General features: G+C 37.0%; 1 protein-coding gene across 1 annotated transcript in view; it reads left to right on the top strand.

Moving 5' to 3' along the window:
- BTC (betacellulin) overlaps positions 1-6389 on the top strand; it is a 51502-nt gene extending 45113 nt beyond the window's left edge. Inside the window, exons 4-6 of the mRNA XM_007998900.3 lie at positions 694-840; positions 3023-3132; positions 4486-6389. Of these exons, the coding sequence (XP_007997091.2) occupies positions 694-840; positions 3023-3131 (256 nt within the window). The 3' untranslated portion in view covers position 3132; positions 4486-6389. The remainder of the gene's footprint in view (positions 1-693; positions 841-3022; positions 3133-4485) is intronic.
- Positions 6390-25141: the final 18752 nt, after the last annotated feature.

The raw sequence follows: 25141 nt of genomic DNA, 5'->3' as shown, positions 1-25141 counted from the left end.
AGAACTAGGTGTTTGCAGGGATGTAATGAAGGAGGCAGTGAATAGAAGAGTAATAGAAGGGCATGACCTAATCTGTGATGCCCTCAAGCAGTAGAACTAGAATCAATGGATAGCACTTACAGAGGAGGAAGGAGGAAAGAAATTCTGTAGAAACAACATTTATGGAACATTCTCTCTATCTAACGTTTATGGAACATTGTGTTATGAACTTTCACCTGCATTAGCATGTTTGATCATATAAAACCATACAATTTTTATAAAATTTATAAGAGAGCTTGAACACATCACAACTATTTGCGTTATCCTGTGATGAAATGGGAAGTCCTGGAGATTTCTGAGTTCCTTGTCATGGAGGTATTTAAGCACTGGGAATGCTGTGGAGGAAATTTTATCCTCTTTTCCTTTTTGAATTCAGAGACTAAAGTTTTAAAATACATTTTAGTTAATTGTCATCATCCTTATGTAATTATATTAGACATATTAATAATGTCTAATGATCAAGTGGTGACAGGTTTTCAGCAAAGCAAAAAAATTGAAATTAGTAGTCAACAAAGTAGTGTACCTTTTTTTAAAAAAGGAACTGTGTTCTTTGTTAATTTCAAGTAATGAAAACTGTTAATTTCTTCAGAAAAGAAGTAGAGATTCTTAAAAGTCTTGCATCTTTTACTTCCTTGCCCTCTTCTTGTTTTATAGCTGTGATGAAGGCTACATTGGAGCAAGGTGTGAGAGAGTTGACTTGTTTTACCTGAAAGGAGACAGAGGACAGATTCTGGTGATTTGTTTGATAGCAGTTATGGTAGTTTTTATTATTTTGGTCATCGGTGTCTGCACATGCTGTCAGTAAGTATATTTAAACTTAATTTTAAGTAAATTTGAGAAATAGTATTGCTCATAGTTTTTCTTCTTTTCTTCCTTCCTACATTCTCTTTTGCTTTTTCTTTGATTCAAATAAATCTACTTTTTGAGCTTTGCCATTGTTAATATAGAAGTACTCATAATAAAACACATAATACATGATTTTTATCATTTACTGAATAAAAATTGTTATAATTTAAAATAAAATCTGTGTAAATTTTCTAGTTAAAAAAGACAATCATTTAGTCTTAAAGCCTATATTTTATGTTTGTTAGTAGGTTACATAAGACTTTTATTTTCTAAAACTGTACCATAACACAATAACATTGAAAGATAAAAATAATTTTTTTTGCTTTGCCACATTAAAATAATAAACTTTATGTGCAAACCATATTACTTTGTTTTTCCTGTTACTTTCTATTATATATCAGAACTTTGAAAATCAGGAAACATCCTGTTTTTTTCTCTGAGACAGAGCGGCTTTGCACAACTTTTATTTGTATTCATTTATTTATTTATTTATTTTGTGACAGGGTCTCACTCTTTTGCCCAAGCTGGAGGGCAGTGGTGCGAACATAGCTCACTGCAGCCTCAAACTGCTGGGCTTAAGCGATCCTTACACCTCAGCTTCCTGAGTAGTAGGGAATACAAGTGTGTGCTACCACGCCAGGCTTTTTTTTTTTTTTTTTTTTTTTTTTTAAGAGACTGGCTCTCACTATGTTGTCCAGGCTGGTCTTGAACTCCAAGCCTCAAGTGATTCTCCTGCCTCAGCCTCTTGAGTAGCAGGATAACAGGCGTGAGCCACAGTACCTGGTTCTGGGACAATTCTTAATTAAATTGGTTTCTTTTTGTAAACTTTATTTTTATTTTTATTTTTATTTTTTGCAGAACAGGACTACCACTAAGTATGCTACCAAAAAAAAAAAAAAAGTATCATATTAAAGTGGTATCTTTTTGTCTTAAGAAGCTTGCCCAGATTCCTAAACTCTTGGATCTACCCTTCACTGTGGACCACACATAAAGAGGGTTCTCGTGATTCCTTTCTTTGCAATGTGCTAGGGAAAAAAACACTACCGTAGAGGAAGTCTTTCTTTCTTTCTTTCTTTCTTTCTTTCTTTCTTTCTTTCTTTCTTTCTTTCTTTCTTTCTTTATTTAGAGACAGAGTCTTGCTCTGTTGCCCAGACTGGAGTGCAATGGCATGATCTTGGCTCACTGCAACCTCTGCCTCCTGGGTTCAAGCAATTCTCCTACCTCAGCTTCCCGAGTAGCTGGGATTACAGGTGTCTGCCACCACACCCAACTAATTTATGTATTTTTAGTAGAGATGGGATTTCACCGTGTACACCAGGCTGGTAACTCCTGACCTCAAGTTGATCTACCTACCTGGGCCTCCCAAAGTGCTGGGATTACAGGCATGAGCCACTGTCCTCGGCCAAAGTATTTAATTTTTGTCTCAGCTCTTCCATTATGTATCTTTGAGACTTTGGGCAAATTTCTCAACATCTTTGAACTTTTATTTTCTGTAAAACAAGAGTGTTAAACCAAATAATCTGTAAGATACTTTCTAACTATAAAATTGAAAGCTATATTTTTATTTTACCTACTTAAGGTAAGAAGAAATACTATGCCAGGTTTGGGGCAGAGAATCAGTTGGGCAAAGCTGGGAAACAGCCTATTTTGTTATATCAACTTGGAGTTGTACTTTAGGAAAACAGGAATGCAGCCTGGAATATCTAACACATTTTTTAATATATCTAGAAGTCTAGTTAATATATCCAAAGGCTACGTCACTCTTGTTTTTCTTATGCCTGTTTCCAATTTGTACTGTTTCTTGTACACCATATGTACACTATGTAATACTCATTAGTCTATTTTGTAGAATAACTTGGCCTGAAAAATTTTCTTCTGCTAACTAGACTCCATCAATATAAGTGACATATTCTTTCTGTTTTGATAACTATTTTCTACCCACACTGTTGCCTATTATACCTATCATCTGAACCTAGAGAAGGAGATGGGTTAAGAGAGAACCCTAAATATATATTTTTAAAAGAAACATATTCATTTTTAACAGTCTGTAAATAAGATCATAGGATCTTTTGATGTATAATTTTGTGTTCACATGAACTACTACACCCATACTAATTTCTAACATGTATTTTCTAAGTCCTCTTCGGAAACGTCGTAAAAGAAAGAAGAAAGAAGAAGAAATGCAAACTCTGGGTAAAGATATAACTCCTATCAATGAAGATATTGAAGAGACAAATATTTCTTAATGTAAGTGAGATAAACTTGCTGATAGAAAACTATTCAGGTGACATTTCACTGGTGAGACTGGGCTTACTTGCATCTAATAAATCATTCACTAGAGTTTGATTTTATTTAAAAAACATCTAAAAATAAATCAATGTTTTTTTCATAGAATCTGAAACCAAATAAAATACTCTCTCGTATCTTTTTTCTGCATGTTACCATGGAGATAGGCATTCTAATACTGCATGGTTGTGGGGACATTTATATAATTTTTCTCTCTAAGTTTTGGGCACAGGAAAGAGGTATTTTAATATAGACACTTCATATTGAAAGGAAATAACAATAGCAATAATAACTACATATATTGAGCATTTACCACAATGTCAAGCACTGTTATAAGCTCTTTAAATGTAACATCTGTAAGGATTGTGCAGGAATCACAAATATTCTCAGATGATCCAATAGAGAGATTATGAAAGAACCATGGATCAAGGTTAAAGAAAAGTACATTGAGGCTCCCTGAGCTTGGGAATGGTTGGGAGTTGTTGCCCTTCCTATAGGAAGGGCCAAGGTAAATATTACCTTAGCATTCAGAGGCACGTTGCAGGAGGGTCCCCTAGGCAGGATCTGTGGTTGTGGAGGGAATAGCCACTGTCAGATATAAACAAGGACAGAGGGAGGAAATAGGGAAAGAAGTATTCCAAACTTTCTCTCCTTTTGCCTTCGGATCTTCAGCAGGTGCCTCCTACTAGTTAAACCCACCAGAAACCAGAGGGCAATGGAGCCCTGGTGATGGAATCTGAAGTGGTCAGTCTCCTGGAGACAGAGCAGGGCAGAGAAAGGCTCCAAGAAGGCACATGACGCATAACTAGCACAACAGAGCAGGATAGTTTGTAATAACTTAAAATCCAACTCAAACTGGCTTAAAGTGAAGGCAACGTGTTGGCTCACATGAATGGTAGTCCAGAGGTAAGGTGGGCTTCACACTTGTCAAACCAGAGGCTCACACATAAGGAAACATATTATTTCTTTCTTTCTGCTCACTGTTCTGAGTTGGCTTTCATCCTTGGTCAGTTCCCCTTAGGTTATAAGAAAGGTCAGTAGCAATTAGGGCTACAAGCTTCCTTGTTGACATCCAGTATGAGAGAGTAGTGTCTTTCCACTGCTCAGTTGTACAAAGAGTCACTCCCAGACAATCCCAGCAGCTTAATGGGGTTGGTAAATGCTTGATGAAAAATTGTATGTGCTCCTAACTTATTCCAAAAACAACATTACTGAATTGAAAACAAAATCACTGGCTCTGGATTTTTAAATTATTATTATTATTGCATAGTCCATTTTTTTTAAGTGACGTGTTGTTATTTTCTTCATTCTCAGAGGCTATGAAGTTACCTTCAGGCTGGTGGCAAGCTGCAAAATGCCTTGCTCATTTGAAAATGGACAGAATGTGTCTCAGTAAAACAGCTAGTAGACATGAATTTTAAATAATGTATTTACTTTTTATTTGCAACTTTAGTTTGTGTTATTTTTTAATAAGAAGAATATTAATTATATGATTATTATCTAGTAATTGGAAAAAAAGCAACTGGTTATGTAGCAACAACACACAAGGGAAGTTTCAATAAACTTTCATTTAAGTATTGTCACCAGGATTACTAGTCAAACAAAAAAGAAAAGTAGAAAGGAGGTTAGGTCTTAGGAATTGAATTAATAATAAAGCTACCATTTATCAAGCATTTACCATGTGCTAATAAGTTTGAAATATATTATTTCATTTAATCCTTTCAGCAATCCATGAGATAGATATTATAATCCTCGTTTCCTACATATGGAAACAGGGCCAAAGAACTCAAGTCAAATAATCGAATCCAGATTTAGGCAGTTGGAGATTGTTGGAGACAGAATAGAAATCAAGCTTTATCTAAATCAAAATCTGTGCTTTTAACCATCATTTTTGTTCATCTGAATCGGTGCAACCTAACTCAATAACATAACCCAAGGTTTTATACTGAACTGTGTTTTGGTATAATTGTGAGATGTCAAGGCCATCTTCCTACAGGCACACAGACTGAGAAATCCTGGCCTATATTGCTGTTACCATCATGCTTTCTATAGAATTGACTTTTATTATGTTTCTTTACTCCTTTATAAATTCTCAATGACGTGACTACATTTTTACATTATTAAAGCAAACAGATTGGCCCCATAACTAAGGAAATGAATAGAGATGGAAAAGTAAATGCTTGGCATTCCTTAAGCCCTGGGTAAGTGTTTATGCTTGATAAAATATAAATAATATTACTGAAAGAGGCTGTTTATGCGGGAGTAATGGTCAGTGACAACACTGGGGAGACCACGTAGGGACTGGTTGTGACCATATCCTCATTTGCGTTCTTCTTGATGACAGCATATATGATTGCCCTCAGGTAAATTTTGATGCAGTAAATTCATGACCATAACATCTATTACTTGAGACCATCTTGCCAAGTGCTCCTTTACTCCATGGTATATTTAATAAACACTGCTTTAAACCTGGAAAAGCACAATCTACATTTAGTCAATAGTTCGTGGAATATTTAATTTTTTACATTGATTAGGTGGTTCACTTACAAAAATTGATGGAAGATGCCCCCCAAATTGTGTGTGTCAGCCAAGCAGCTTCTTTTTTAGAATCTTTGCAAATTTTACTTTGCAATGTAGATTCCATAGTGAAGTGGAGAATTCAGACAAATGCTGAAATCGTATATCACCTTCTAGCATCTGTGGTGTTTTGAGTGAAGCTGGAGCTGTACTTATATGTAATACAGAAATAGCTTCCCTATCAGTAAGAGCAACTGATATTTTTCAAAATCTATTTTATTCTCCTGATTTAATGATCATACTTGAAGCACAATTATATCCAACTGATCCATGTTGTATATGCTTTATTTTCAAAAGCTCATTCGTGCCCTTTCTCTTATGTAGTCTTCTTTGATACAAAAGGATCTTGAAATAAATATCCCTTAGAGTTTTTAAAAACACAAAACAATGCTCTAAATGTTTCATTTTTTCCTGGACCGAGTTTGGCTGACCAATAAAATCTCTCAAGCCATTTTGTTTTGATCCTAAAATGTCAATTGTGGCTCTCAAAATTTGGTAGATCTGGTATCAAGAAAGAATTTCAAAGATGTTTATATATTTTCAAAATGTGTTTTATAGTTGCTTTGCATACACTAAATAACTTTGTTTATGTAAACTGTCAATATTATCATGTAATAAAATAAATTTATTTTTAAAACAAAGTAAACGTGGTTACTTGGGAATTTTTCATTTTACCATGAATTACTAATGAAAATAAATTTGAACACTATTGCTTTTAAACACCTTATGCTTTGTAAACCCTACCCATTAATGTTCTTGAAATAATCCATCCTGACCATGTGTTTTCTTTAGGAACTAAAACATTTGGGAGTGTGTTTGACATCTATGGGTCTGTCTTCCCAATACCCTGGCCATATTTTTGAACTCCACCTCCAGCTGCGTTTGATTGGTCTGAGGTGGGCACTTAATAAACTTGGGCCAATTAGAGTCATTCCCAGAGAAATTGGAAACTTGAACTGAAGTCAGTCTTCTTAAGGTTCTTGGGGTATAAAAATGTGCATTTTGAAGCTATTGGCATTTACCTTTTGCTTCATGTGGAACAGAAAAAACAAAGGAATCTGGTCAGCCTACAGCAAGTGAAGCTTTAAGCAAACGCTAAGTGAAAAACAGAGACAAGGCACAAATTTCCCGACAGAACGTGAGTCCTGGTTACAGGCATTCTCAAAGTTTAGCACCATTCCTGTCTATGGGCGCCATGAGACATGTTAGTGTCTTCATAATAAATTCTTCATTTGTCTTAAGCTAGTTCCGTTTGGGTTTCTGTAACCTGGAACCAAGATCCTGAAGAACTCAGGTGCATCCTGAGATTGTGGACAATGGTTTCTTAAAGAGGAAATGACATCTTCTGTAAAACAAAATATCAAATTATTATTTTCAAATAGTGCCTTTTATCATATTAAATGAACATTTCCAGCAACAGCATTTTGTTTGTACCACACAGACATTCATGGGAGCATGGAGAGGGAGCAGGGACTTCAGCAAGCATTGATTGGGCACCACTGTATTTCAGGTACTGTTCCACCCACTGTGACAAATGCTAAGGAGGAAAGACTCTTAGAAGTTTAGAGTTTCTAAGTGGGGGAAACAGCTACTCACTGAACATTTCAATGCAATTTGTTGCTCTGAGAGAAGCTCAAGGTATTAAGGAACAGAGAGGAATGTCACTTAGCCCTGCTTAGTAATAATCAGGGAAAGCTCCTGTAGGAAATTACACCTGAACTGATGATTGGCTCTGAGAAATAAAGGCCGCTGTCCCAAATCTTTGGTAAGCTCAAATATTTCTTTTCTTTTTGTTTTCTTTCTTTCTTCCTTTCTTTCTTCCTTCTTTCCTCCCTTCCCTCCTTCCTTCCTTCCTTCCTTCCTTCCTTCCTTCCTTCCTTCCTTCCTTCCTTCCTTCTTTCCTTCCTTCTTTCTTTCCTTCCTTTTGAGACAGAGTCTGGCTGTCACCCACGCTGGAGTGCAGTGGCGACATCATAGCCTCAACCTCCCAGGCTCAAGCAATCCTTCCACTCAGCCTCCCGAGAAGCTGGGGACCACAGGCATGTACCACTATGCCTGGATTTTTTTTTTTTTTTTTCCTTGAGACGGGGTCTTCCTATGTTGCATAGGCTGGTCTCGAACTCCTGGGCTCATCAAATATTTCTTAAGTCTTTGTCAAATTCTACGAAGTTCCTCTGAAAGCACCAGAAGTGGAGGGACCAGGAGGTGGTGCTTCAAGGGAACAAGTGAAGAGAAAGAATCAAGGCTTCATCCCTTGTTCCAGGCTGTCCTGGGTATAGCAGGGTAGAGCATGTGGGCGCGTGAGCTGTGAGAATAGATGTTTCTGGTCCCAATAATCCTATCTGATTAAGTGATTTCCTGACGTGGCAGGGAGAGATTTTTATAGTTTCCTACAGTTCATCATTTAGCGCTTTCCCATTTTCCACTTTATTTTATTGCCCATGGTTTAAGCAAGTCACATTGAAAGTGGAGTAAAGTGTTCCAGGTCAAATAACCTTATTTAGATAAGACCTTGTTTGTGCAATATTTTGTAAATGAAGTCCAGAACGTATTTCAAAGCCCATGGCTTTAAGACCCAGCTATAGCTTTAACGAAATCTTCATTTCAGTATACTGTGGATGTACTTTGTTATGCCCAAACATATTGGGGCACTGCTATCGTTAATTAATTCACACAAAAATAATTATTAGGTTTCTACTAAATGCCAAGTACCTTAGGTGCTAGGGGTATACCACTTACATAAAACAATTTTAAAAACCCTCTGACCTCATGAAGCTTATCTTCTAGTGGATTTAATCTTTCATAGCATGGAATTTAAAACAAAACTTATGCAAGAAGTTATCTTATGCTGAGGACATTGCCTCTAGACTTTAACTTAAACAAGTGTCTTGGAGCATAAAACTCAAGATGAACTCATGGAAGATCTCAGTATATCATAAGTTTGACAGGTTTTCCTTGACTGAATAATTTTCATATTTTAATAATGATTATGTAGAACAAAAAAAGTATAACTATGTTTTTGCTGTCAAATGTTTGTTTTTGCTATGCTTGATTAATATTGGTGCTACATTTGGGCATCTGCTCTTCTTCAAGAGATCTTCTATGCTTCAAAGCATTTTTCTACAAAGGAACCTGTTCCCATGTGATTATCTTTGTTAACTAAATGTTAATGCCAGAACATAATGTCCAAATAGTGTACTGTTGCCTGTTTGCTAATGTTGTTGGAGCCTAGAAATGTGTATCTTATTGGAACTTCTATAAGCTCCTATAAAAGCTTCTGTATATGTAATTGGAACTTCTATAAGCTCCTTATTCTTCCCCAGGATGTGTCAGCTATTAGCGTTTGAAGTAGTCTGAAATTTCATATGAAGTAGTCTGTATAAACTGTACAACTACAGAAACTGTACTAGTGGTTATTTTCAAGAGCTAAATTATTGTTTTTGGAAATTTCAAAATGTGGACTTCAAGGTAGGTTTAATCAAAAATTATAGTCAGTAATTGTACTCAAATAGAAGTGTTAACAAAACATGTTTTTGAAGAACTTTCCTTTTATATTTTATTATTTTTATTCAAGTTTGAATTACAAGAAAAAATATGCAACAGAGGTACTCAAGGTTTGTTTTCTTTATTTTTTCTGATAAATTTATTAAAAACATGTCAAACAAAATTCTTCACAAACACAGAACTCTTTAGTGTTGCTTTCTCTAGCAAGTACAATTATTCTTCCAAGATATATGCAGAATAATAAAACATTCTGAAACTCTGTGAACCAAGCTAAATAATGATTTACAGTATTTTGGGCTTTAGTAAGAAGTGACAGAAAAACTTGCATCTCTGACTTGTTCTCTAATACCATTTTTGAAATGCTACAATATGTAAATTAATTAAAATAAACTTGTTGCTAGCACATTCTTTTTTAACACCCTAAGAACATTTCGTTTACCCAACGAACCAGAGCTAGCAATTCTAAAAAATCATTTACACAGTGTTTTGTGTTTGGTTGCCTGTTGTTTTTTTGTCTGTTTTACTTTTAAAGGTAATCTGGTCTCGGGTATTGTATCACCATCCCTCTGCCTCCTAACTTCAACTGGACTTCAAAATATCTGAGCTCTTAGCCCAGCCAGTGCTCCTGATAATTCTGTAACTGCAATAGGGAGAGGAGAAATTTGCTACTGAACTATCATAATACAAAGGTTATGAACATAAGATCTTTATTCAGACAGATGTGGGCTTTAATTATAGGTCTGCCATTTACTGTGAGGCCCTGGGCAAGTTATTTAACCTTACTAATGTTTTTATCAGCAAAGTCAAAATAAATAATAAATAAGGTGGGTTGAGAAACTTAAATGAGATAATGTCAGTAAAATGCTCAGCTCAGCACCTGGAATATTTTAAATAATCTCTAGGTATGGGCTCAATTGATGTTAATTATTATTACTGAGATCAATAATCATGGTGATAGTGATCATGATGATAATGATATTCTCTAATTACTCCTGTGGAAAACAAGAAATTATTTTCTGAAGTTGAGTCACTGCACTGATACATTGCAAATTTCTGTATTTTTAAGAAATCACCATCCCTGTGGAAAAGAATGCCTTTCTATTCCTATTAAAACAAGTTATGTTTAGGTGAAGAATTCCAGCTCAGTGATTAGTCCTATGAAATTGCTTCATTTTTCTCTCTACATTCTTCCTTTCTCCCTTCCCAACTCCTTCCTTAAAAGCACCCAATGAGAAAAAATAAGGAATAATCACTCTAAGGCTATTGAAAATAACTGAAAGCCCAATAATTTTCAAAATTATGCTGAGACAGAGATATGATAGATATTTTTGAAGGTGGAGTTATACTCTATACTACTTGTATGTTCAACATTAAGGGAGATTTTAAAAATAACTTGGGCAGGGACTGGGAATAACCTCTGCTCTTTGTTACTCACAATTGACCTACACAGTAAGTATTACGATACCATCTTCTGGATGATAAACCTTATGCTGAGGAAGCGTAAGTACCCTGCCAAGGGTCATACTACTTGTAAATCACGCTCATCTGCCTCTTAACTTTGGAATCTCCATCTTGAGATGAAAGTACACTGAAATTATCTATCTTCTAGATGGAAAGAAAAAGAAACTTATTGTTCTGGACCCTGCCAATCAGCTAAAAAAATGATTACTGAAACTATGTATTTGACAAGTCTTTAAAACATTTTAAATATTGAAAAACTGTACAAGAACAGAAGAATCTGAGAATTTTGTATCAGTCAGATGATTGTTTTTGTATTTAAAGAATTAAACCTTTCAATCAAATTTAACAGGCTTAGCAAATATGAGAAAAGAACATTGAGTACAGCATAGAGGTTGAACAGTAGAGTTTGCACCCTTGCCAAGGGACGCTCTTACTGAAGAGTAACACAACTTGATGGGATCAAAATATTTTTCTCAATCAACACATGATATGAAGAAGCTGACCTCTAGGAAAGTATCTGGATGTTCCTAAAGCTTTTGCAAATAGTAAAAGTTTTATACAAATAGATGTAACTTAAAAAGTTTTATACAAATAGATGTAATTTTAAATATATGTTTATTGATAATCAAAATTCACCCCATAGTGCTTGAGTCTCTTGAATTCAATGTCACTTCATTAATTTAGACCCCTCAGTCTGTAAGTTGTCACCACTAAGGCACTAACTAGGTAGATGTTTACCTTCATGAAAATTAAGATGTAGTAATCTTTAAAAACTCACGGGGGAGACATTATTGTGATAAATGTTTCCAATACATTGAAAGTTATACTTCAGCAGCAGCAGAGTCTTTTCAATTTTGGTGTGGTAATAAAATCACCTTACATGACATCTGTAACATGTTTAAAATCCAACTCATTATTTTTGTAAACTACCTTCAGGTTCTAATTTAATTATTTAAATATCACTGAACACTGACAATGGGCACATACACAAAGGTGTTTTAAGTGCAGGGGGAGAGTTAAAGGAGATTAAGAGACAGTGCATTTTTTTTTTCCAAGTGGGAGAAAGACATATACACAAATAGTTATAATAAAAGGCCAAATGGTTCATTCATTCATCCAGTGAATATTTAGCATCTATTGTATGCATTGTGCAAAGTGCTAAAGGGAAAAAGATGAACGAGGCTTAGTTCATTCTGCCAAGTACTTTGTTCTCCATTAAAGATGAGAGTTTTATGTGAACAAACAATACTTGCTAGTATAGATTAGAGACTGAAGGGATTAGAGAACACTTCTCTGAAGAGGTGGTATATACCTAGACCTGAAAGAATAAACGGAATGTGATAGGCAAGTATAAGTGAGGAGACGTTCAAGTCTGGGTCAGTGTGGATAAAGAACAGAGGAATGTTCAATTAATTGAGAAGTGGCGAATACTGTTGGTATACATCAGGTGCCTAAGACAGCCCAAGAAATGTCCTGATGCAATATTCATACAGATAATGATGAATGTAACAAGTGCTCATTTTGTTATCCAAATGAGTGTCTGTTTCCACATACAGTGAATTCTGCCTATTGGACAAAATATTCTTTGGGACTTCTATGGACAGAGTGGGTGTGTATCATCAATTTCACAACATATGGAGCATACCGTGAATCATAGGCCTTATGCAAATTGATACTCAAGAATGCAATTAGTTGTCAACAGTGTCATGCCAAGCCATATTGGAGCCTGAAGCAAAAAGGAAAAAATATGTTCCTCTTAAATATACACATCAAAATATTCTCCTATATTTTGAACCAACTAAAAAATGTTAGTAAGCATTCTATAATCAGAAAACATGACTATGCATAAAGCCTTTCATTGTCCACCCTGTTCACATACTTTTGTCAACCCTCATAAACCTTGGGATCTCACAAGCTTCTGGGGACCTCATAGCCACAGGTCAGGGAACTGCAGGCTGATTTTAAGCCCCTGAGATTCACAGGGGCATGTGCTTAAAATGAGGCTGTCTGGCACCTGATATATTCGCATTTCATAATAATGCAAGATTGTAAAATAAATAACTATTGCCTGTCTTTATCTACAAGTTTGATATTTTGTTCACTGTGAATTTTTAAAAATAATTTAGATTTTGTAGAAGATATCACATTGCATATTATTTACTTTGATTCCTGAGTTTTTTTTAACCCTTAAATTTTGGGCCAGAGCGAGTGGGTACCTCACTCTTCATACTCTCATTCCAGCCCAGGTTGTTGACAAAAAGCAGGACGGGAGAGTAAAACCAGCAGGCTCTATAAGCAGTTTTCCATAAACAAACAACGACAAACAAAATATCCACTAAAATCTAAAAAAAATTAACGTTTCAATGATTCCCATCAACACTCTAGAGATTTGGATTGGATTTTAGTGTAAACTATAGTCCTTGCTAGTGATATGTGTTCTAGTAAATAATATAAATTTACCCAGCCTCCGTTCCTTAATCTGTAACTCGATGTAGTATCCTCCCATAAGTTGGTTGCCAGGGTTTTTATGAGCTTCATGGGCATGTGACCTGTGCAGCCCATAGGCTCTGTATAGGGATGACACTGTAATTGAAATTCTCAATAATTTTTGAACAAGATTCCTAGAATTTTTATCTGGTACTGGATCCCCCAAATTATGTAGCTGGGCCTGGCCATGGCAGAGTGCCTGAGATACACTGTGCACTCAGGAAACCCTAGTGGGACTAGCTGTATTGTGGTTGATTTGTGAACACATGTTTATGAATATTTTCCCTGTTCTCAGCACATGAGAACCTGGAGTTTAAATAAATCATTGCATTAGTTATGGTCCTTGCCTTCTGTACAGAGAAACCATACAGGGAAACCACAATGGAATGGAAGGAGAAAATGGAGACACTGGTGAGTACCCTCTCCCTTCCCTGTTCCCTGGGTTCTTTCCTAATCAAAGCTCACATTCCTTAGGTTCTTCTGGTGTCTCACAAGCTTAGTGGCTTTAGCCATACCTGTGTCAGGATGCCTATGTGTTTTCACAGAAAGAGATTGTCTTGGGGTCTGCTGGTTTTTTCCCTACCCACTCCCTAAGCAAACACGGAGGCCTTCGACTATACCCCTATTAAGTATCTGATCAAGCAAATCTTGCCATTAGAGGGATTTGTTCTCTTTATTAGTGAATTTTTAAGTCTATTTTTTGAAAACCAGTACCTTGGCATTATTATGTTAGGTAAGCATTTTGGCCTTCCATCCCCGTCCTCTTGAGTTATATTGTAGATCATTTTATATTTAATAAAGGCCACCCTAGGAAAGCAGAAAGTCAAGTCGTAATTGTATTCCACTATAAGGCTTTAGACAAGGTCCGTCCCAGGAGGAAAGAGGAGATGGATCTTGTCTATTGGTAAAAAAAAATCTATAAAACAGATGAGAAATTAATAGGTGAGAGAGTAGGGTGAAGACTTCCATTTGTAGAGAACAGCCATTACAAACAAGAACACATGGGTTCGTAAATGTATGACACATTTGAAATGTGCTACATGGAATAGTGCTGCCAGATAAAAGAAAGACATGCAGTTAAATTTGAATTTCAGATAAAAAAAAATTGCAGTGTAAGTATGTTCCAAATATTGCTGCTTATCTGGGCATCCTGTATTTTTATTTGCTAAATCTGACAACTCTCACGTGGAATAGTGGATTATGGGATGCAAAGGGGCATATACTTAAAATGAGGCTGTCTGGCACCTGATATGTCATGGCAAGTTTTCTTGCACTTTACTGAATGGGAAAGACAAGGTTTTGAGCAGCCTAGTGACGTGATAAGATGCCTGGTTTAGGAAAAATAATTCTGCAGGCATTATAAAGGGTAAAATGAAAAGCTGAGAGATGGAAGGCAGGGGAAATGATAGGAGCTGGAATTGAGAGGTAGAAATGGAAAGGCTGTAATATGCTCAAGATGTTTTGGTCAGAGAATCAACATGATTTTGTGATATGTTGAATTTGGAGATGTGAGGAAGGCAAGACTCCTTGAGAAGACTGTTAGCTCCACACTGGTGACCAGTAAGTTCTTGGTCTGATTATCTGAGATATGGATTACAGGAGGAGGAGCTGACTGGGAGTGGGCGCTTGGGTGCCATAGTAAAGAAAATGACTTTGGTTTAAAAAAAATAGATTTGAGTACATTGGGGACATCTCTGTAGAGACATTCAACAAGCAATTGGCAATGTAGCCCTGAAGTTCTTGAAAAAGTCTTGATAAAGAAAAAAAGAAAAACTATCTTGGGCAGGGAAAGGTATAATAAAGAAATCACAACTTCAAGAAGAATTACCTGAGAATGGTGGAGATGGACTAATGGGACCAGATACTGAGGTCATGAGGAGAAGCTGAGAGGATTTGCAGTGTCTTGATGTGCAGAGTAATGTGAATGTGAAAATGGTGAGATAAGGGGTAATACCTAGATACACACCAAAAGGAAAAAAGCATCAGGATTTAACATTAGGTATGGTTGGAAACAAAGCAGAAAAGAAGGAGATATAGGTGCCCTTGAAGCTGTGGGCAACGGAAACTGGGACATAGAAAAGCCGCACTTATGACAGCAAGAACAAAGTATGATGGAGCTGACTTTACACTGAGCATCCACTGAGTTTCAGCTTGCCTATGAAATGTCAAAGTTAAGATATCTTGCTAGTATAAATTATACATTTGGGTTGAAAATATAGACTTTGAAAAAGAGTGTAACTATGTTGAGTAAATGGTGTTTTGAAGGTGTGAATAGACAATAGGAACCTTAACCATCAGAGGTGCTGTGTGAATGCCAGAAAAAAATGCCAATTTTTGTGTATGTTTTGATGTAAAAAATGCAGCTCACATTCTAAATTGGTTGTGCAGGAAAAGGAAGTTCAATAAATTAATTTAGTCCATTACTAATCAGTTTTTCTCTCCTGAATGCTCATCTGCTAGTAGGGGGAAAATGAAACCAATTAAATGTCCAATCTGGTTTAAATTTAGCCTATCTGAGAAATATGAAAAGTCCCTTTCAGCAATTTCCTAACTTGCCGGAAATCCAAAGCATGGGCTCTCAGAGAATCTACATCTCCTATTTCTTTCACTACCGTGGAACGGAGGGGATGAGGAAAGGGCCTCACGTGGGTCTTCAGATTGTTATGGCAGGTATCCATTGTTATTCAAGGACATGGTCCTTGGCCCACCTGACTGCTGTGCAGTTCTGTCGGCCTTGAATGCTGAACTCTGAGGTACAGATATGATTCTGGGGAGCAGTGCATCCTGCCCTTGCTGACTTGACTTCTCTCATATCTCACTGGCTCTCAGATCATCCTTCATCCAGTCTCTGTCTATCACAGCCTCTGTGGTGTTTGCCCACTTTGCCATTTGGCCTTTTGTGGCAGGGCTGGCCACATGGCAGGGTTTAGCTCTCAACCTAACATCCATACCACGTAAGAACTGAGGCATGCAGGGTAACTATGCTTCCTTGTTGGCAATAGCTCACTGTTGTGACCAAGGGAGACTGGCACAGGGTTGTATGCTCAGTGAGGCAAAAGAAGAAGATGAAAATGTGGAATTAACTCCCTTCCCTGCCTCTTTCCAACACATGCTCATGTGAATTTTTCTGTGAATTGAAAGTCTGTAGGTTTATCAGAATCTCTAAATGATCAGTTCTCAAAGTGATCAGTTATGCTTTCAAGTGTTAAGGACCTCCATAGAGATAGAGGCAGAAAAGTGCAGGTAAACCTGGAAGGAAGAAAGAGGGGATGAAAGTGAAGGAAAGGCTGGAGTTGGGAACAGAACAAACGAAGTTCAATGTAAGGAAAATCAAAGCAAAAAAGGAAGGAAATGAGCAGGACAAGGTGATCTGTGGTAGCATATGACACTGAAAAAAAGTTGGAGGTTTATACCAGTCAGAAGCAATGATCAGTTCTGTAGAAAATATGAAAATATTCAGTTTTCCATCAGTCTGCAGAGGATCCCACTTGGAGTAAAGTGTGAAAGAGTCAGTTCTCAATAGGTGCCTTAAAGTGTATGAACAAGTACATGCTTACTAGACTGATATAACTTAGAGAACTCCTCCGGGAGGAGGAGAAGGATTTAGGAGTGATAGCAGCCATAGTGGGATGAAGTGGTGAAAACGATGTAAGATTTGCGTATGCTAACATGTTTTGTAAATGCTTGGCTGCAAAGCCTGTGTAGGGATAGCTGACCAGTCAAGGGAACTGGGTATGTAAGTTTTGGACAGCCTTGTTGTTATAGACATCTTTGATGGCCAAACGAGAACCTCTCTGCATGATCATGTCAAACAGTATGATAGATAATGGTCCTCATAGAGTTTAGAAAAGAAGACATTGGGTAGCAAGAATTTGTCAGTGTTTTCTCAGCACTGTCTATGTATCAGGCTTCTGACCTCTTCTGATGAGATTCTACCTGGTTGAGCTGCGTTATTTGCTATACACATAAATTTATCACATTCTTTTCTGCATTTCCCTCTGCATTGCAGGGCAGAAACCTGGAACCCTATTTTTCAGAATCCTTTTCCTCATATAGTTCTAGATTAGAATCTTCTAATCTGCACGGTATTTGGAAGGTGGAAGAGAAGGTGCCATTCTGCAGCTGCAGTTGTTAGCTGATGTCTGAACAGATGGCAGCCGTATGGTTTGCAGTGGTTCCCAGGTGTGTGCCTGAGAATCACATGCTTCTAGCTGTAGCTTTCCTGACCTTTGATTCCCTAGCTTTTCCAAAGGCTGCATAAGCCTCTAATGCCCTGCAGTACAACTCTTCTACGTGGAGACCTAAGGATATTCTGTTTCCCTGATGGAATCCAGAGTGAAGCATTGGAACAGTGTCAACTCTCAAAAATATTGACTTCCTTTTGCTTTAATAATTAACAATTAATAATTATTACTAGTAATCTAATTATTATTATATTGCGGACACACTGATGCCAAGAAAGGCATACGCTAGTATCCTGGTTTGAATTCACCTAAAAGAAGGTTTTGAGATGAGTACTTGGAAGAAGCTGTTTATTTGGGAACTAGTTCCATGATACACATGATGAAATGAGGCAGAAATGGGGAAAATGAAGTGGAGAAGTCACTGAGGGTATGTTAATGAGATAATTACTTCTGTGGACAGCTGAGTTTAATCCCACTTGAGTCTACCTGAGGAACCATTGAAATTGCCCCTAAGAAATATTCCACTAAGGCTGGTGTCAAGATGGAGTATTTATTCACATACACCTGTTCCTCCATGGCTGAGGGTTACCCTTGAGGGTGACATTCAATCCCCTGCACCTACAGGGTCTCCTGCTCACAGGTAAAGAAATGCCCCTCTGTATTGGAAAAAGCCGTCAGGCAGAAAGGTAGAGAAATGTGAGGTGGGGTGGGGGTTTCTGGGTTTGTGGCACCGACGTCCAGGCCCCTGTTGTACTATCGGCATATGGCTTCCCTACAGGTCAGCTTGCCTCTTCTACTTCTGTGCAGTGGCAGAAGCGGAAGTCAGAGTGCAGAAGGATGAGGGGGTGGAGAGAGGAGTGAGTGCAGACAAAATGCCATAGGAGTGTGAAGGTAAGCACCGAAAATAGCAAGAATTTAGCTTAGGGGCCTCAGGCGAGCGCCACACACACTTGTGTTTATTCCCTTCCATCTTCTCTCTCTTTTTCTCTCTCCTCCTCATCTTCATAATAAGTTATGTTTCAGATAATGCATACAACAGAGCTTTAACTCAGTCACTTTTAAAGACTTTAGGCTAAGATTTCCCATAACATTAAACAAGATTCCTTCTTCTAAATGGCCTCTCTCTGGACTGCTTCTTCCCCGCATCCCCACCAGGCTGAGGGAAAGCAATCACTTGCCTTCAGCAAAGACACATAAAACTGCTCAGAAAATATAGGTTGCCTTGGAAACCAAACCAAAAGAGAAGAGAAAGATAAGCACAAATATTAAGGATTTTTTAGGCCTTAATGACTTATTTTTCCCAAATCCGAATTTTCTTGGCCTATGAAAAAGTGAACCACAGTCCCCTTTCAGGCATATACCAGGTGAATCCTAAAGTCACTCCTAACCTCAGGTTTCTACACATTTTAATGCTTTCTCACCAGCCCTTCTATCTCTTTTTCTCCCTTCCAGGAGATTATAACAGAGCCATTGTAAATAACCCCTGGTGGCACCTGAATTGATAGGAGTGCTGTAGTGGACAGCACAAGAGTTTGGAGTTAGACAGACCTGGGTCTGACTCAGCTCTGCTGTGATATTTTTCCGTCAGCATTTGACACTGGCAACTTATTACACAGGGGCATCTTTTTTATTTTTTTAATTAATTAATTAATTTTTTTTGAAATGGAGTCTCGCTCTGTCACCCAGGCTGGAGTGCAATGGCGTGATCTCGGCTCACTGCTGAGATCACTCTGCCTCTTGGGTTCAAGAGATTCTCCTGCCTCAGCCTCCCAAGTAGCTGGGATTACAGGCGCCTGTCACCACACCCAGCTAATTTTTGTATTTTTAGTATAGACCATGTTGGCCAGGCTGGTCTCGAACTCTTGACCTTAGGTGATCTGCCTGCATCGGCCTCCCAAAGTGCTGGGATTACAGGTGTGAGCCACCACATGTGGCTGGGGCATCTTGACTATTTATTTTATAAGTTAAAAAGCTCTCATTTTGCCTTGTAAAATGAAGAGGGCTTCAAGGTCCAGAGCATTTTGTTTTTTGTCTTTTCATCTTACTGTTTATATTCAAATCTGAGACTTATTTCTTGTTATAAGCATGATTTTCTTAGTGCTGTAAAGTATTGTAACACAAAAAATTCAGTTACGCAAAATACACATACACATAAAACCCCTTTTATTTCCCAATTTATTTCTCCATAGCTCAGGACTATCTCAGAAAGTTAGTCTTTACTGATTTGAAAAAGAACAGGGGACACTATTGCCATTGGCAATATTATTATGTCAATTATCCAAAGGTCCTTTCTTGAAGTTCCAAGATGACATTTTTTTACCGAGACTTGGGGAGGCCTCATGGAGAGAGCTTCGAATCAGAAAATGTGTGTTTGAGTTTCAAATCATGCAATTTGTCAGCTAAGTAAACTTGAGCAGGTACTTACACTTTTTGAGTCTCAATTTTCTTAAAAGTCATAGAATGATTTCTTTTTTTTTTTTTTTTGAGACGGAGTCTCGCTCTGTCGCCCAGGCTGGAGTGCAGTGGCACGATCTCTGCTCACTGCAAGCTCTGCCTCCCGGGTTCACGCCATTCTCCTGCCTCAGCCTCCCAAGTAGCTAGGACCACAGGCCCCCGCCACCACGCCCAGCTAATTTTTTGTATTTTTAGTAGAGACGGGGTTTCACCGTGTTAGCCAGGATGGTCTCGATCTCCTGACCTTGTGATCCACCCACTTCGGCCTCCCAAAGTGCTGGGATTACAGGCGTCAGCCACTGCGCCCCATCCATAGAATGATTTCTAAATGCCTAATCAAACTGTTGTGAAATTTCTTTATTCCTAATAACAGCTAACATTCATGGAGCATCTACTATGTGCCAAGAACTGTTTTAATGCTTCCCATAGGAACTCATGCAAGCCTCCCATCAATCCTATGATAGTTGAAGTACTTAAGGTTACCCTGATGTTATCTCAAGGAAGCTAAAGGACCTGGGTGAATGCCTTGCCCAGGATCACACAGCTAGTTAAGTGGCAAATGCAGAATTCAAATTCAGGAAGCCCAGCTCCAAATTGTTACCACCAACAGAAAATAGTTATTAAGTACTTACCAGGTACTATGTTAAGCATTTTATAAAAGAAGTCTAATTCATTCCACAGTATAGGTATAATGATTTCCATCCCTGCTGTGCAGATAAGGAAACAGGCTCAAAATCTGAGCTGAAGGAACTTGTCCAAGGTACTATAATTCACAAGTGGAAAATGTTTATTTTGCTTATAATATTGTTTCTTTTGCTTATAATATCACCCTCTCCTTTGTCTGGCTAAATGCTCATTATTTTTCACTTCTCAATTTAAATTTGCTTCTTTTGTTTGTCTCCTCTGATAGTCCTACACTAGGCTAGACCTCCTTTTATATGTAGTTTTAGTAATCTGTGTATTCTCTTTGTAGTAGCTACTATAATTTGATTTAGTTGTCTTTATGTCCCTATTTGGTAAATACCTGCCTCTCCCACAAGTACAGAGTTACATGGAGACAGGGATTGCATCTATTTCTGCTTACCAGTGTATCTCTAACATTTAGCATGTATTAGGTATGCACCAAATATTTAATAAATTAATGCACTTTAAACTTTCTTAGATTGATGCTGATAAACACTAGAACGTAAACTGGACAAAAAGATTTCCATGCTGTATTTCTGTAAATAATAGCGATAGGAGTCTTGAGAAGAAAAATAGAAATGAGATGAACTCAAGGGAAAGTCAAGAATCTACTATGAAAAAGGATGTAATTTTAGGAAGATGAAGGTAAGTGACTCATCATTTTAAGTGGAAAAAAAATCCCAAACCCAGATTTAATTCAAAACTATGTAGGCATTCTCTCACAGCAGCCAGACACACCCTAAATAGAGACAGGTATGTCAAAAAAGAATGGTGGCAAGTCATGAAGTGGACTCAAATTAGAATAATCACAATTTACCAATGTTTTTAAAGAGAACTGCTGGGCAAAAGCACTGTAAATTTGGACAACAATGGACAGGGATGATTCAAACAAATTTTTGCTGGGTTCCCAAATTTTTACAAGTAGAAAGGAAGCAATCTGAGAACACTTCTCAGTTTCAAACGTGTCATTTCTTACAGAAAACGAAGGACATCTCAGAACGTGAAAACAAAAGTGTAGGGAGTGGAACCAAGAAACAAAGGACAATGGAGGAGGAAACCACTCCCCGGGAACAGAATTGTATTCTAATCAGGGATCATTCCTTGTAATTCTATGTGGAAAATCTGACTGGATGTATCCAGCTGGACTTCAGAATTACTACAAAACAGCAACTACCATATGTCTCTCCTTTCTTTTCTTTTCAAATGAGAATCTCTGTGATGATTATTTTGTCCCTGTTTCAGTATTGCATGTTAGGTATGTAAAGAGCAGATATCTTTTCTTAAGTTTGAGAGGTCTCTGGGTCAACACGCAACATGTGAGGACCCTCATCCACATATGAAGAAGATACAAATTGCAAGATATTAGATTTTGAGACTGCTGTCATGTTGGATCAGATTTTGAGGCAGTCATAGATGCTCAGTGTATTTTGCATTGTGAATAATTTAAATATTTTAAACCAGAGAGTGGACTGTGGTAAATTAAAACAAAATAGACACAATATTTAGCGGTTTCTCTCATTAAGAGGTGGAATTTACTTCTCAACCCCTTAAGTGTGGATTTAACTATGTGACTTGCTTTGGCCAGTGGCACATTGGAAAACATGATGCAGATAGAAGTTTGAAAAGTTTTTGTGCATTGGAGTCACTCTTTCTTGTTCTGGGACTTCTCCATTTGAAAAGAAGGAATTAGCTTCCTGTAAGATGAGATCCAATGTGGAGAAAGTCCCATCAATCTCAGACAACTCAGAGGATCATGAGCTAAATACAAGAGTGTTGTTTTAAACCACTACATTTTGAGGTGTTTTGTTATGCAGCAAAAGCTAACTGATATTGGTTGGATTTGCACAGATAGACAGAAAATGAGAGGTTAAGGAGTTCCATTTCTATCTTCCAATAAAATAGCATTAATGGAATAATATTTGTTAAGATAATGCAAAGAGATCTATGTGCTATAGCAACTTTTTCCCCCTCCAGCTTATAAATTTAACTAACACACAAACAGCTACACAAGTCCAGAAGGTACAGAGATTTGCATCAGCTGTTAATCAAGGCCTTCCAGTTAGGATTATGTTGTGAGATAATGCATTGGAAGAAAGTTGAGGCACCAAACCAACTTTCAATCACACCTAGAGACAGAAAGTGTACTAAATGAAGCAATAAAAAGAAATTTTATTCATTCATCAAGCATTTTACTAGTGCTATATCTGGGCAAAGAGAAACAATATGTGATTCTACTAGGGTATTGTAGTTACAACTTTAAAAATTGCTTTCCAAGGCATTTGCTGTAATCTGAATCTCTAACTAAAAGGCTGAATAACTAGGAAATAACTCAAGAAAATAGATCTAAGTATTATCTTGGCAATAATTTCACAGTAAAGTTGGTCTAATAAAAATTTCACATGGATTATGTCTTAATTGACTCTCAACCAACCGAAGTGACTCTTCGGAAGATACATGTCAGAGAATAAAGGTTACACCTTGCTAATTTTAAACACACTTACAATATAATGTCTAAAACAAAGCAAAGATTTTATCTGCTTGTTTTGCAAGTTGAAAGAACATTTTTAAGTTGAAATAGCATTACAGTTATTCATAAACTTTCTTTTGTTCCCTCTAATACAGATTTCTTACGTTTTTTCTATGTGAAGTGCTTAGAAGACATAGGCAAAAAATAATTACAGTATTCTCAATATTTTTGCATTTAGAGTCTGATTCATTTAAATCACTTTTTAGAATAAACTTTATTTTCAGAACGGTTTTAGATTTACAGAAAAACTGTGAAAACAGTGTAGAGAATTCTCATATATCCTCACACCTAACTTCTCCTATTATTTTCTTATGTTAGTATGGTACAAATTGTTATAATTGAAAAACCAATATTGATATGTTATATCATCTAAAGTCTATGTTTTATACAGATTTCCGTAATGTTTCATTAGTGTTTTTTTTTTTTTTTTTTTTTTTTTTTGAGACAGAGTCTCGCTCTGTCGCCCAGGCTGGAGTGCAGTGGCCGGATCTCAGCTCACTGCAAGCTCCGCCTCCCGGGTTTACGCCATTCTCCTGCCTCAGCCTCCCGAGTAGCTGGGACTACAGGCGCCCGCCACCCTGCCCGGCTAGTTTTTTGTATTTTTTAGTAGAGACGGGGTTTCACCTTCATTAGTGTTCTTTATCTGTTCTAGATTCCTAACCAGAATAACATTGCATTCTGTCCTCGTGTCTCCTTAGGCTCCTCTTGGTCATGAAAATTTCTCAGGTTTTTTTTGTTGTTGTTGTTTTTGATGACCTGAGAAGTTTTGAGGAGTAGAGATAGGGTATTTTGTAGAGTGACCCTCCATTGGTATAGGTCTGATGTTTTTGTCATGATTCGATTGAGATCACAGGTTACTAGGGAGATCCATAGAGGTAAAGAGCCATTTCATATCAAGGTTACCAACATGACTTGTCATTATTGATGATAACCTTGATCATCTGCCTGTGGTAATATTTGTCAGATTTCTCCATGGTAAAGTTATTCTTGTTTTCATCTTTTTCCTATGTTTGGAAGGAAGTTACTGTGTGCATCCCATACACAAGGGGTGGGGAACTATGCTCCACCTTCTTGAGAGTGAAGTAGCTACATAAATTATTTGAAGTTATTCTCAATGGAATATTTTATTTGTCTACTTTCCTCTGTTTATTTAATAATTTATTTATATCATTATGGATTCATGAATATTTACTTTATACTTTGGGTTATAAATACTAATTTATTCATTTCACCAAATTGTTCAGCTTTGGCCATTGAGAGTTCTTTCAGTTGATATCTGTGTCTCTTTGACATTTTAACTTGACACATTCTTCTTTTGTTCTTTCTTTTCTTTCTCTTTCCATTTCTTTTATTCATTATGATCTGAAAATAAAAAAATCATATGTGATCTCAAATTTTGCTGTTTGAAGATAAAGTAAGTCTCTTTGGAGCCTAGGCAGAAGTTCCTATGCATCCAGGGAGAGATAAGGAAACTGTTCTCAGTTTTCTCATATCTAAGTTGAGGGGACTGGTTTCAATATAATTAATAATCCTACCAGATTTAAAGGTGCCATGATTATGATTTTTGGTCACTTCCAGGCTGTTGCTAACAAATATCACAAAAATTGTGAATTCATTTATTTCATTATGGTTTTCTTTCCATTCTAGAACTTTGCCTTGGCTTTCAGAATACATTTTAGAACTGTAGAAGAGTTTCAGGCCTTTCGAATTTCTGTTGTTTTATGATCTACTGAAGGCCATTTCATAAATGAGGTGCTCAGGACAGCAAAGCTGGCCAGTACCTTTAGGCTGTAAAAGAGATGGTCTCTCACATCATGGCCACGTGCCGGAGAGCTGTGTGTATGCGTGTATGTGCATGTGTGTGTGTGTGTGTGTGTGTGTGTAAGGAGGGATCTTTAAGTAGAATTTGAGAGCACACATTTATAAAAGATACATATATATTTATATATTGTAAAAATATAAAATATTTATAATATATTTATAAATTATATATTAGTAAATTATATGCATATATACCTAATAAATGTAAATATGTAATATATACTTACATATCAAGGATATATAATTTTATATGTAAATCAGATCCTTTATA

This window comes from Chlorocebus sabaeus, chromosome 7, assembly GCF_047675955.1.
Source record: "Chlorocebus sabaeus isolate Y175 chromosome 7, mChlSab1.0.hap1, whole genome shotgun sequence".
Lineage (NCBI taxonomy): Eukaryota > Metazoa > Chordata > Mammalia > Primates > Cercopithecidae > Chlorocebus > Chlorocebus sabaeus.
This window is presented reverse-complemented; position numbering and strand designations above follow the sequence as displayed.